Source organism: Muscardinus avellanarius (genome assembly GCF_963383645.1).
Source record: "Muscardinus avellanarius genome assembly, chromosome: 11".
NCBI classification, from domain to species: Eukaryota; Metazoa; Chordata; class Mammalia; order Rodentia; family Gliridae; genus Muscardinus; species Muscardinus avellanarius.
Genome location: NC_137797.1, coordinates 71,627,347 through 71,640,539, shown reverse-complemented (window position 1 = coordinate 71,640,539; position 13,193 = coordinate 71,627,347). Strand labels below are relative to the sequence as shown.

The 13,193-nt window shown below is 42.5% G+C and overlaps 1 protein-coding gene across 2 annotated transcripts in view; it reads left to right on the top strand.

Annotated features, from left to right (window-relative positions):
- SPATS2 (spermatogenesis associated serine rich 2) overlaps window positions 1-13,193 on the top strand; it is a gene marked incomplete at both ends in the record, with an annotated part of 69,911 nt that overhangs the window by 22,305 nt on the left and 34,413 nt on the right. The window contains one exon of one of the 2 annotated variants that reach the window (XM_080706080.1): window positions 2,433-2,612. The exons of the other annotated variant lie outside the window; for it this stretch is intronic. Coding sequence (XP_080562206.1) covers window positions 2,433-2,612 — 180 coding nt within the window. The remainder of the gene's footprint in view (window positions 1-2,432; window positions 2,613-13,193) is intronic. 2 annotated transcript variants of the gene reach the window in all.

The window sequence follows — 13,193 nt, the reverse complement described above, 5'->3', positions numbered from 1 at the left end:
GGGGTGTAGCTCGGAGGTTGAATGCCCCTGGATTCCATCCCCAGACCCTCAAAAAAAAAAAAAAAAAAAAAAGAATAACCGGGCATGGTGGCACATGCTTGACATGCTTGTAATCCTAGCACTTGGGAGGCCGAGACAGTAGGATTGTGCAGGTTTGAAGCCAGCCTCAGCTACTTAGTGAGGCCCTCAGCAGCTTAGTGAGACCTTGTTTCCAAATGAAATATAAAATAGTTCTGGGGGTATAGCCCGGAGGTAGAAAGCCCCTGGGTTCTATCCCAGTACCACAAAAGAAAAGAAAAGAAAAGAAAGAATAGCCGGGCGTGGTGAAACATGCTTGTAATGCTAGCATTTGGGAGGCAGAGACAGGAGGATCACGGTTCACAGACATCCTCAACTACTACTTACTGAGGACCTTTGCAACTCAGTGAGACCCTGTTTCAAAATAAAAAAAAAATAGGGATGGGGGTGTAGCTTGGAGGTAGAATGCCCTGGGATCTATCCCTAGTACAGCAAAAAAGAAGAAGAAAGCCAGGTGTGGTGGTGCGCGCTTGTAATCCCCGCGCTTGGGAGGCTGAGACAGGAGGATCGCGCAGGTTCAAAGCCAGCCGTGTGCGCTGGCTTAGGAGACTCTATTTCCAAATAAAAATGTAAAAATAGGTCTGGGAGTGTAGCCCGGAGGTAGAAGGGCTTCCAGGAACCCCAGTACCACCAAGAAAAAAGAAAAGAAGAAGAAGAAGAAAATAGGGCTCAGAACTAGAATGCCCCTAGGTTCCATCTAAGTACCAAAATAAGTTGTTGAGGCTAGAAGTGAACCTGCTATTCTTCTGTCTCAGGCTCCCAAGTTCTAGTTACAAGTATATGCCGCCTAGCTTATTTTTTATTATTTTTATGCTTTTCATCTTTGTTCTGAGCTACCTTTTCCTAACTTTCTTTTTTTTTTTTTTTTCTCCAGTATTGGGGGATGGAACCCAGGGGCATTTTACCTCCAAGTTACATCCCCAACCCTATTTTTTATTCTTTATTTTGAAACAGGGTCTTACTGAGTTGCAGATGGCCTCATAAAGTAGCTGAGGTTGTCTTTCAACCATGATCCTCCTGTCTCAGTGCACCACCATGCCTGGCTTTTTTTTTTTTTTTTTTTTTTGTACTAGAGATTGAACCCAGGGCCATTCTACCTCCAAACTACATCCCGAGGCCCCCACCCAACCTTTTTTTTGGCGGGTCTGGGGATGGAACCCAGGGGTATTCGACCTCTGAACTACACCCCCTACCCTATTTTTTATTCTTTATTTTGAAACAAAGTCTACATTTTGGAGGGCCTCACTAAGTATCTGAGGCTGACTGTGTATCTGTGATCCTCCTTTCTTAGCAACTCAATCTTTTCTCTGCTCCCTAAAGCTTTTTTTTTTTTTTTTTTTGGTACTGGGGCTTGAACTCAGGAGCATCCTACCTCTGAGCTACATACCCAGTAATAATAATAATAACAACAACAACATTTTTTGCAGTACTAGGATGGAACCTAGGGGCATTCTATCTCCTAGCTACATCCCCAGCCCTATTTTTTTTTTTTTTTTTTTTTTGCGGGTCTGGGGGTGGAACCCAGGGGCATTTGACCTCCGAACTACAGCCCCTGCCCTATTTTTTATTCTTTGTTTTGAAACTGGGTCTCATTGAGTTGCAGAGGGCCTCACTAAGTAGCTGAGGCTGTCTGCAAACCACGATCCTCTGGTCTCAGCCTCCCGAGTGCTGGGATTACAAGCGTGCACCACCACGCCTGGCTCCTATTTTTTATTCTTTACTTTAAAACAAGGTCTCACTGAGTTGTAAAGGCCTCACTAAGTAGCTGAGGCTGTCCCCAAACCATGATCCTACTGTCTCACTCTCCCAAATGCTGGAATTATAAGCATGTACCACCACGCCTGGCTTTTGTTATTTTTAAACAACCTCACTAAGTTGCTGACATTGGCCATGAACCTGTTATTCTCCTGTTTCAGCCTCCCAAGCACTGGGATTACAAGCTTGTGTCCCCACCGCCAGTTCCCTGATGCTTTTAAAATTCTTTTTTTTTTCCCTTGAGACAATGTAAAACTATTTCCTCAGAGTAACATAACAAAGACAGCAGAAATTGGTGATATTGCCTTTCTGCTTTCTTGTGCCAGAACTATAAGGAAGCTGTGAGAAACTACAGATAGTATGTTCCCATCTGAAAAGGTAGGTTTCAGTACCTTTTTCTTATGCAGGGTGCCCTTTAAGACTAAGCCATAAGCTACTGATAACCACACCCAGCTGATTCTGATTCTTGTTGTGTTTCATCACTTTATTTTGTTCATAGCCTTTGAAAACATTTTTACCTATTGTTTTTGTATACTTAAGACTGCTTCAATGATTTACCTCTTCATTGTACTCTAAAACACTGGCCTCTTGTTGGACAGGATCTGTGCTGGAGAATGGTGTCTCTGACTCTGAGCCAAAGTTTTTGACTGTGCACTCTGTTCAGAATGCTCAGCACTCAAGGAATGCTGCCAAATCTCTATCAAGATCCACTACAGGACCTCAGTTTTCAAATCTGGGGATGGAGGATGTTCCACTCTCTTCCACCAATAAAAAGCAAGGTAAATGCTCACCAATAAAAAAGACAAAAACAAACAAAACAGCTGGGTATAAGTGGTAGACACTTGTAATTCCCAGTACTTGGGAGGCTGAGAGAGGAGGATCACAAGTTCTTGGCCAGTATTAGCTACTTGAGATTCTGTTACAAAATGAAGAATAAAATATAGGGCTGGGGGTATAGCTCAGAGGTAGAATGCACCCTGGGTTCAATCCCTAATGCTAAATTAAAAAAGAGAGGGGGGGGGAGCGAGCGCGCGCAAACAAAAAATCTGTCTTTGGCTGAAAAGTGGCAAATTACCTCTCTGTTCCCATAGATGAGGTTTCAGCAGGACATCAGCTAGGCATAGTCTAGGCATATGCCTAGAGAGCCTGAGGCATGAGAATCCCAAGTTTGAGACCAGCCTGGGCAACTTAGTGAGACCTTGTCTCAAAGTAAAATTTTATTTATTTATTCATTCATTTACTTGTTTATTTTTTATTTTTGGTACTGGGGATTGAAACTAGAGGCATTGTACCTTCAATCTACACCCCCAACCTGATTTTATTTATTTGAAAACAGGGTCTCACTAGTTTTCTGAGGAGCCTCACTACGTTGCTAAGGCTAGCTTTGAATTCATGATCCTCCTTTCTCAGCCTGCCAAATACTGGGATTACAATTATGCGCCACCACACCCTGCTCTAGAATAAAATTTTAAAAAGAGAGCTGGAGTAGGGCATGGTGGCACACACTTGCAATCCCAGTACTTCGGAGGCTAGGATAGGAGAATCACAGGTTTGTGGGCAACCTTAGCTACTTAGGCCCCCACAACTTAGTGAAACCCTGTTTCAAAATAAAGAATAAAAAGGAGGTTGGATGTGTAGCTTGGGTTTAATCCCTAGTACCACAAAAAAGAGTAATTAATTAAATAAATAAATGGAGTTGGATGATGGTGTATGCTTGTAGCCCTAGTACTTGGGAGACTGAGGCAGGAAGATAACAAGTTTAAGAATAGCCTCAGCAATGTAGTGAGACTCTCAGCAGTCTAGGAAGACCCTGTTTCAAAACAAAAAACTAGCCGGGCGTGGTGGCGCACGCTTGTAATCCCCGCGCTTGGGAGGCTGAGACAGGAGGATCACGCAGGTTCGAAGCCAGCCTCAGCTGGTTCAAGAGACCCTGTTTCCAAATAAAAAATAAAATAGGTCTGGAAGTGTAGCCCGGAGGTAGAAGGCCCCTGGGTTCCATTCCCAGTACCACAAAAACAACAACAACAACAACAACAACAAAAAAAAAAAACTAAAAAGGGACTAAAGGGACTAAATTTGTAGTTCAGAGGTAGAATGCCCCTGAGTTCAATCCCATGTATATGTGTGTCCCACATACACAGCTAAGGGTGTCACTCAGTGGTAGAGTATTTCCCTAGTATGTATGAGGCCTGGGTTCAATCCCCAGTACTGCAAAAAAGAAGAAGAAGAAGAAGAAGAGAGAGAGAGAGAGAGAGAGAGAGAGAGAGAGAGAGAGAGAGTGTGTGTGTGTGTGTGTGTGTGTGTGTGTGTTGTCAGATAATACTTTTTATACTTTTCAGCCTGTAATTGCTCAACCTACCTCTGCATACACAGTTGGAGTCTAAGAATAGTTCAAATGCTTTATGTCTTATTAAAATGATAGGTACCAAGCCGGGCGTGGTGGCGTGCACTTGTAATCCCAACATTTGGGAGGCTGAGACAGGAGGATCACAGGTTTGCAGACAGCCTCAGCTACTTAGTGAAGCCCTTTGCAACTCAGTGAGACCCTGTTTCAAAATAAATAAAAAAATAGGGCTGGGGGTATAGCTCAGAGGTAGAATGCCCCCGGGTTTCATCCCCAGTACTGGCCCCCCCAAAAAACATGACAGGTTGACAGGTGCCTTTTCCGTGAATTACTCCTAAATTCTATTGCCAGGATGACTTAGCTAACATAATCTGTTTCCTGTCTTTTCTTTATTGCAATATTTTTGTGCTATTTCCAATTTATCCCCTGCTCCACTGAACAAGTACAGGCTTTCATATCTGACATGACATTTCAAAGAAATATTTCCACATCTTCATGCTCTTACTGATGTCTGACAAGCTCTAACAAGATCATTTTCTCTAAGTAATTAGCATTTATTAGTGGCAACCTTTATTATTAAAAAAAAACTATAAGAATGCTTGGTGTGGTGGCACACACATATAATCCCAGTATGTGGGGGGCTAAGACAGGATCACAGGTTCGAAGCCAGCCTTGGCAACTTAGTGAGCAACTTAGATCCTTTTCTAAATAAGAAAAAAATTGAGCTTAGATGTAGCTCAAAGATGGAATGCCTCTGGGTTCAATCCCCAGTGCTACCCCCCCCCCCACACACACAAAGAGGGCTAAGGGTGTAGTTCAGAGGTAGAATGCCCTGGCCAGTTGTGATAGTGCATGTCTGTAATTCCAGTACTTGGGAAGCTGAGACAGGAGGATTACAGGTCAAGGATAGCCTCAGCAAGTAGATACTCATCAACCAAGTAAGACCCTGTTTCAAAATAAAAAGTAAAATAGGGCTGGGGGTACAGTTCAAAGGTAGAGGTAGACCACTCCTGGGTTCAATCCCCAGTGCCACACACACACAAAAAAAGGTAGAGTAGAATGTCCCTAGACTCAATCTCCAGTACCACAATAAATAAGTCTGACGTGGTGGCCCATGTTTATAATCCCAGTACTTGGGAGGCTGAGACAGGAAGATCCAGGCTCACCAACAGCCTCAACCACTTAGTGAGGCCCTCCGCAATTTAGTGAGACCCAATTTCAAAATAAAGAAGAAAAAAAATACAGGCTGGGGGTGTAGCTCAGAGGTAGAATGTCCCTGGGTTCCTTCCTCAGTACCACAAAAAAAATAAATAAACAATTAAGAAAAAACAATCCGAGTGTGGTGGCCCACGTTTGTAATCCCAGCATTTGGGAGGCTGAGACCGGAGGATCGTGGTTCGTGGACAGCCTCAGCTAGTTAGTGAGGCCCTCTGCAACTCAGACCCTGTTTCAAAATAAAGGGTAAAAAAATTGGGCAGGGGGTATAGCTCGGAGGTCAAATACCTCTGGATTTCATTCCCAGACCCGCAAAAAAAAAAAAAAAAAAAGAAAAAAGAAAAAACAGAAGATAAGCTGGGCTCATTGGCATCTATAATCCCTATACTTGGGAAGCTGAGACAAGATCACAAATCCCAGGACAGCCTCAGTAACTTATGAGATCCTATTTCAAAAAAACCAAAATGGGCTAGGAGTATAGCTAAGAGGTAGAATACCATGGGGTTCAATTCCCAGTAAAATAAATAAATTAATTACCTAATAACAGGGCTAGGCACACACTTGTAATCCTAGTGTTTGGGAGGCAGAGACTAGGATCGCAGTTAGGGACAACCTCAGCTACTTAGGGAAGACTAAAAAATAGGGCTGGGGGTGTAGCTTGGAGGTTAGAATGCCCATGGGTTCCACCCCCAGTACTGAAAAAAAATTAATAACAAAAAATTAATTAATAACAAATAATAGCCCTTCTGAGGTTCATTCATTGAAGAATGGTGCTTCACTCGGATCAGATGAAACCGGGGGTGGAGGGTGAGTTGTAACCTGAAGCTCCTTAGTGAATTGTTTATTTGGCATGCATGGTAAATTAATTAAAATTCAGTTAAACCAGCCAGGCATGGTGGTGGACGCTTGTAATCCCAGTACTTGGGAGCCTGAGACAGGAGCATCTGGATTTGAGGCCAGCCTTAGCTACTTAGGCCATTTGCAACTTAGCGAGACCCTGTTTCAAAATAAAGAATAAAAACATCGAGCTAGGAGTGTAGCTCAGAGGTGAAATACCAGGTGAGGTAGTACATGCCTGTAATCCTAGTACTTGGGAGGCTGAGGTAGAAGGATTGTAGATTCAGAGTTAGCCTCAGCCAAGTAGTGAGACTCTCATCAACCTAGTGAGATCCTATTTCAAAGTAAAAAATAAAAGCTGGGCATGATAATGCATGGTTGTAATCCCAGTACTTGGGAGACTGAAACAGGAAGGTGATGGAATCAAAGCCACCTTAACGAGGCTCTTAGCAACCTAGTGAGACCCTGTTTCTAAATAAGAAATAAAATCGGGCTGGGGATGTAGCTTGGGGGTAGAGTGCCTCTGGGTTCCAACCCCAGTACCAAAAAAATAAATGAAAATTAAAATTGGGCTGGGGATGTAGCTCAGAGATAAAATGCCCCTGAGTTCAATTTCAAGTACTACAGACACAAAAAAATTTAATTAGTGAAGCTCTTTTATCTTCATATTACCTCTCTACTTATTATAGAACATCAAGTCTGAATATTCGTTCATGCAAAAATATTTTACTTTTTATTTAGTTTTTAGTATTGAGGATTGAACCCAGGGGCTTTCTACTTAGAGCTACATACCCCCAGCCCGCCCGCCCGCGCGCGTGAGTGCGTGTGTGTGTGTGTGTGTGTGTGTGTGTGTGTGTGTGTATTGGGGATTGAACTCGGACATTCTACCTCCAAGCTACACACCCAGCCCTATTTTTTTCTTTATTTTAAAACAGGGTCACACTAAGTTGTGGAAGGCCTCACTAGGTTGGCTTTGAATCTGAGATCCTTCTGTCTCAGCCTCCCAAGTATTGGGATTACAGGCATGTACTACCACGCTTGGCTTATTTTTGTTTTGAAGTGCGATCTCCTAGGTTGGTTGTGTGTGTGGGGGTACTGGGGATGGAACGTAGCAACCTACCTCCAAGCTATACCCTGGAGGGTCTTAGTAACTAGCTGAGGTTGTGGCTGAACCCTGATCCTCCTTTCTCAGCCTCCCAAATGCTGGAATTACAAGGGTGCACCACCACACTTGGTTCTCCTAGGTTGTTGTTGCTGAGGCAGTTCTTGAACTTGTGATCCTTCTGTCTCAGCTTCCCAGATGCTGGGATTGAAGGTGTGTGCCACCTTCTAGGTGAGGTGGCTGGAACTTTTTAGTCTTAGCTATTAGGGGAGGCTGAGGAGAGATCACTTGAGCCTAGTAGTGTGAGGGCATCCTGAGCAACACAGCAAGACCAATTAATTAATTAATTAACTAGAAATTACAAGTGTTTATCTTGGCACACTTATAAACTTAGATTTATGATTCCATCAATCTGCTATGTATACAGCTTTGGCATTGGTGAATAGAAAGGTTAATGGAACTGTTAGAAATTGTCTAAAATATTTTGGATATGTAAATATATTTCATCTTTTTCTATAAAGCTGGCTTCCCTCACTATGTTAGTCAAATTTTTGTCGCTATGACAAAATACTGAGAAAATCAACTTAGAGGAAGAAAGATTTATTTTGGAATTTCTTTTGGAACTGGGAATTGAACCCAAGAACATTCAACCTCTGAGCTACAAATCTAGTTTTTTTTTTTTTTTTTTTTTTTTTTTGTGTGTGTGTGTGTGTGTGTGTGTGTGTGTGTGTGTTTTAATTTGTTGTTTTTTTTGTTGTTGTTTTGTTTTGTTTTTTGCGGGTTTGGGGATGGAACCCAGGGGTATTTGACCTCCGAGCTACACCCCCTGCCCTATGTTTTATTCTTTATTTTGAAACAGGGTCTCACTGAGTTGCGGAGGACCTCACTAAGTAGCTGAGGCTGTCCGCGAACCGCAATCCTCCGGTCTCAGCCTCCCGAATGCTGGGATTACAAGCGTGCGCCAGCATGCCTGGCTTTTTTTTTTTTTTTTTAAGAGCCAGGCTTGATGACACATGCTTGTAATCCTAGTACTTGGGAGGGTGAGACAGGAGAATCACAGGTTTGTAGCCAGCCTCAGCTGCTTAGTGAGGCCCCCCACAACTCAGTGTGATCCTGTTTCAAAAATAAAAGAATAGGGCTTGGTGGCACACCGCTTGTAATCCCAGCATTCGGGAGGCTGAGACAGAAGGATCACGGTTTGTGTACAGCCTCAGCTACTTAACGCCCTCCGTAACTTAGTGAGACCGTTTCAAAATAAAGAATAAAAAATAGGGTGGGGGGTGTAGCTTGGAGGTAGAATGCCCCTGGGTTCCATCCCTAGACCCATAAATAAATGAATAAATAAATAAATTAATTAATTAATAAAAAATAGGGCTGGGGTATAGCTCAAAGGTAGAATGACCCTGGGTAACAGTACCCAGTACCAATGCCCCAGTACCAAAAAAAAAAAAAAAAATTTAAACAGGGTCTCATAAGTTGCTGAGGGTTTTGTTTTAGTTGCTATGGCTAGCCTCAAACCTTTCTCAGCCATTCAAGTACTCAAGTACTAGGATTTTAGTTGTGTGCCACCATGCTGGGAAGAAAAATTTATTTTGGCTCATGGTTTTATTTTATGGAGCCAGCTGGCTCCATTGTTGTGGGCATGTGGTAAGGAGAGCATCACGACAGAGAGTATGTTAGAACAAAGCTAGGGTGTTTGGGTAGCAGAGGCAAGGCGGGGTGGGGGGAGGAGGGAAGAGCTGGAGAAAAGATAGAGTTCTTGGGGGCATTCCCCAAAGACTATACCATGAAGCATCTAACCTCGTGATACAGTCACTTCCAAGGCTTCAACACATGAGATATTGGGGGAGATAGTTCAGATTCAAACCATAACACCCAAATATAATGCCTTAAACTACACTATAAACTGGGTGGTGGGTGACACATACCTATAATCCCAGTACTTAGGAGGCTGAGACAGGAGGATTGCAGGTTTGAGGACAGCCTCAGCAATTAGTGAGACTCATCAACCTAACAAGACCCTGTTTCAAAATAAAAAACAAATTGGGCTGGGGGTGTAGCTTGGAGTTAGAATGCTTCTAAATTCAATTCTCAGTACCAACAAATAAATAACTATAGAAAGAACTTCAAAATTTTGTGATGTCCACATGGTGAATTATTCTACTAAATTCTATCACTGGAGTTTTGAAAATTTGGTATCCAAATGGTCTTTGTCTTCTCTCTTTTGGTTTGATTTGATTTTGAATAGTTTATAAGATTGCTGTCTTCAAATTAATTAATCTTTTTTCATCTCTGGAAGCTCAATTGAGATCTTTTAAAATATCTTCTAGAGAGAGTGATGGAGACACTTGTAATCCTAGTACCTGGGAGGCTGGGACAGGAGGATCACAGGTTTGAGGCCAGCCATAGCTACTTAGTGAGGCCCTTCACAACTTAGTGAGACTCTGTTTCCAAGTAAAAAATATAGGGCTGGGGATGTAGCTTGGAGGTAGAATACCCCTGGGTTCAATCCTAGTACCACACACAAAAATAAATAAATAAATTTCCTGTATCTATGTTTAACATGCTTGTGCTTTTCTCTGCCTCCTTGAATGTAGTACTGGGGATTAAACCCAGAGGTATTCTACCATCAAGCTACACACCCAGCTCTATTTCTTATTCCTTTATTTTGAAACAGGGTCTCACTGAGTTGCAAAGGGCCTCACTAAGTAGTAGCTGAGGCTGTCTGAGAACCAAGATCCTCCTGTCTCAGCCTCCCAAATGTTGGGATTACAAGCAGGCGTCACCATGACCAGCTTTTTTTGTTTGTTTGTTTATTCATTTATTTATTTAGATGGTTTGTTTTGAAACAGGATCTCACTAAGTTGTGCAGGGCCTCATTAAGTTGCTGAGGGTGGCCACGAACCTGTGATCCTCCTGTCTCAGCCTCCCAAGTGCTTGTATTGCAGAAATACTCTATCATACCTGGCTTCTATTTTATTTTTTATTTTGAGACAGAGTCTTGCTAAGTTACCAAGGCTGGCTTCAAACCTGCACTCTTCTTATATTTTCAATTACTAGGAATAAAGGCATTACGAGGCTTTTAAACTAGGCTTATGATTTGTTGTGTGACTCGGTTTCATGGAAATAGTTTGAGGCTTAATTGTAGGTGTGATTTAGAGCCTCTAGTCTACAGCTAAATTTGCCTTATTACTAGGGAGTTCTCTTTTAATTACTCTACCTGATTCCCTGTGTATTGTGAGGGTTTTCTATACTGGGTAGCCTGATGACACAAAGTATTCCTGGCCTGAGTAAGCTTAAGGGAATTTCTACCTGCTTCTTTGTGGTGAGTCTTTTACCTTTCATGGTAGTTTCTGCACACCCTTGCACTGATTAATAGTCCTCTGTTGATTCTTTTTTTTGTTTTGTTTTGTTTTTGTTGGGACACTGGGATTGAACCCAGAGGCATTCATTCTACCTCCTAGCTATACCCTCAGCCCTACCTACCTACCTACCTACCTTCCTTTCTCTCTCTCCCCCCCTTTCTCCTTCCTCCTTCCCTCTCTCACGGTACTAAGGATGGAACCTAGGGGCATTCCACCTTCAAGCTACACCCCAGCCCTATATTTTTATTCTTTATTTTGAAACAGAGTCTCACTGAGTTGCAGAGGGCCTCACTAAATTGCTGAGGCTGGCCATGAACCGTGATCCTCCTGTCTCAGCCTCCCAAATGCTGGGATTACAAGCGTGCGCCACCATACCTGGCTCTGTGTGTGTGTGTGTGTGTGTGTGTGTGTGTGTGTTGCTGGGGATGGAACCATAGGCTTTCTACCTTCAGGCTACACTCACTCCCAGACCTATTTTATATTTTATTTGGAAACAGGGTCTCACCAAGTTACTGAGCCTCACCAAGTAGCTAAGGCTGGCTTCGAACCTGTGCAATCTTCTGTCTCAGCCTCCCAAGTACTAGGATTACAGGCATGTGACACCACACCCAGCTACACACCTGGCTTTTTATTCTTTAATTTGGTGGTACTGGGGATGGAACCCACGGGCTTTCTACCTCCGGGCTACATTTCCAGACCTATTATTTACCATATATATATGTGTATGTATATATATATATATATATATATATATATATATATATATATATATATATATATATTCTTTTTTCTTTGAAACAGGGTCTCACTAGTTGCTGAGAGCCTAAGAAGCTGAAGTTGGCTTTGAACCTGTTTGATCCTCCTGTCTCAGTCTCCTAAGTACTATAAGCCTCCCAAGTATTATAAACATGCACCACCATGCCTGGCTTTATTCTTTCTTTTGAAACAGGGTCTCACTAAATTGCAGAGGGCCTCACTAAGGAGCTGAGGCTGGCTGCAAAACTATGATCCTCCTGTGTCAGCCTCACCCTCTCGAGACTTTTGTGTGGCTTTCTCATCTGGTACTCTGTCTTGAAGCCAGCCTCCTTGGCCTCCCCAAATTCTCAATTTAGAATTTTCTTCTCCTTGGGTCTGGTGATGCACTCTTGCAATTTCTGTACTTGGGAGGCTGAGACAGGAGGATCGAAGATTTCAGGGCCAGCCTCAGCTACTTTGTGATCCCTGTTTCAAAATAAAGAACAAAAAGCCAGGTGTGTTTGTAATCCCAGCATTTGAGAGGCTGAGACAGGAGGATCCGGGTTCATGGCCAGCTTCAGCTACTTAATGAAGCCCTTTTCAACTCAGTGAGAACTGTTTCAGAATAAAGAATAAAAAATAGGGCTAGGGGTATAGCTCAGAGGTAGACTGCCCCTGGGTTCCATCCCTAGTACTACAAAATAAATAAAATAAAATAAGCAACAAAAAGTAGGGCTGGGAGAGTAGCAAGAATTATTGTCTCAATTCAGCTAGACAGCCAGGCTTAATTTAGGATGTCTGCTCTTTGCATTGCAATCTATAATCTTTTTTTTTTTTTTTTTTTTGGTGGTACTGGGGATGGAACCCAGGGGGCCTTCTACCTCTGGGCTACACTCCCAGACCTATTTTATATTTTATTTGGAAACAGGGTCTCTTAAGCCAGCTGAGGCTGACTTCGAACCTGTGCGATCCTCCTGTCTCAGTCCAAATCGCAGGGATTACTGATTGTGTGCTACCACGCCTGACTTACAAAAGTTTTAGTCTCTCTCCACTAGTAGAGTAGTTAGGAGTCAGAAATGGAACTTGGTGAATAAGTCAGTAAGTTTGGCAACACATAGACTCCACTTTGTTTGTTTCTGCCTTTTAGTGGAGAAGTACTACCTGTTGTTCATCGTCTGAAAACAATTGTTTTGAGCCGGGCATGGTGGCGCATGCTTGTAATCCCCACGCTTGGGAGGCTGAGACAGGAGGATCGCACGGGTTCGAAGCCAGCCTCAGCTACTTAGTAAGGCTCTCAGCAACTTAGTGAGACCCTGTTTCCAAATAAAATATAAAATAGGTCTGGGAGAATAGCCCAGAGGTAGAAAGCCTCTGGGTTCCACCCCCAGTACCAAAAAAAAAAAAAAAGATGAGAACAATTGTTTTTTGTCTATATATGTAAATTATTTTAGATAAAACATATATTTGTCTATATATGTGTGTATTTTTCTGTCTATATATGTAAATTATTTAAGATTGGAGGTTAAATCCAATTCTTGGTATTTCATCTTAACTGGGGTACCTTTTTTTTTTTTTCCCCCAAAAATCTATGAAGAAGCTGGGCATGATGGCATACACTTGTAATCCCAGTACTTGAGATGCTGAGACAGGAGGATTGAGCAAATTCGAAGCCAGCCTCAGCCACTTAGTGAGACCCTCCACAACTTAGTGAGACCTTGTTTCAAAATAGAGAATAAAAAATAGAGCTAGGATTGTAGCTGGG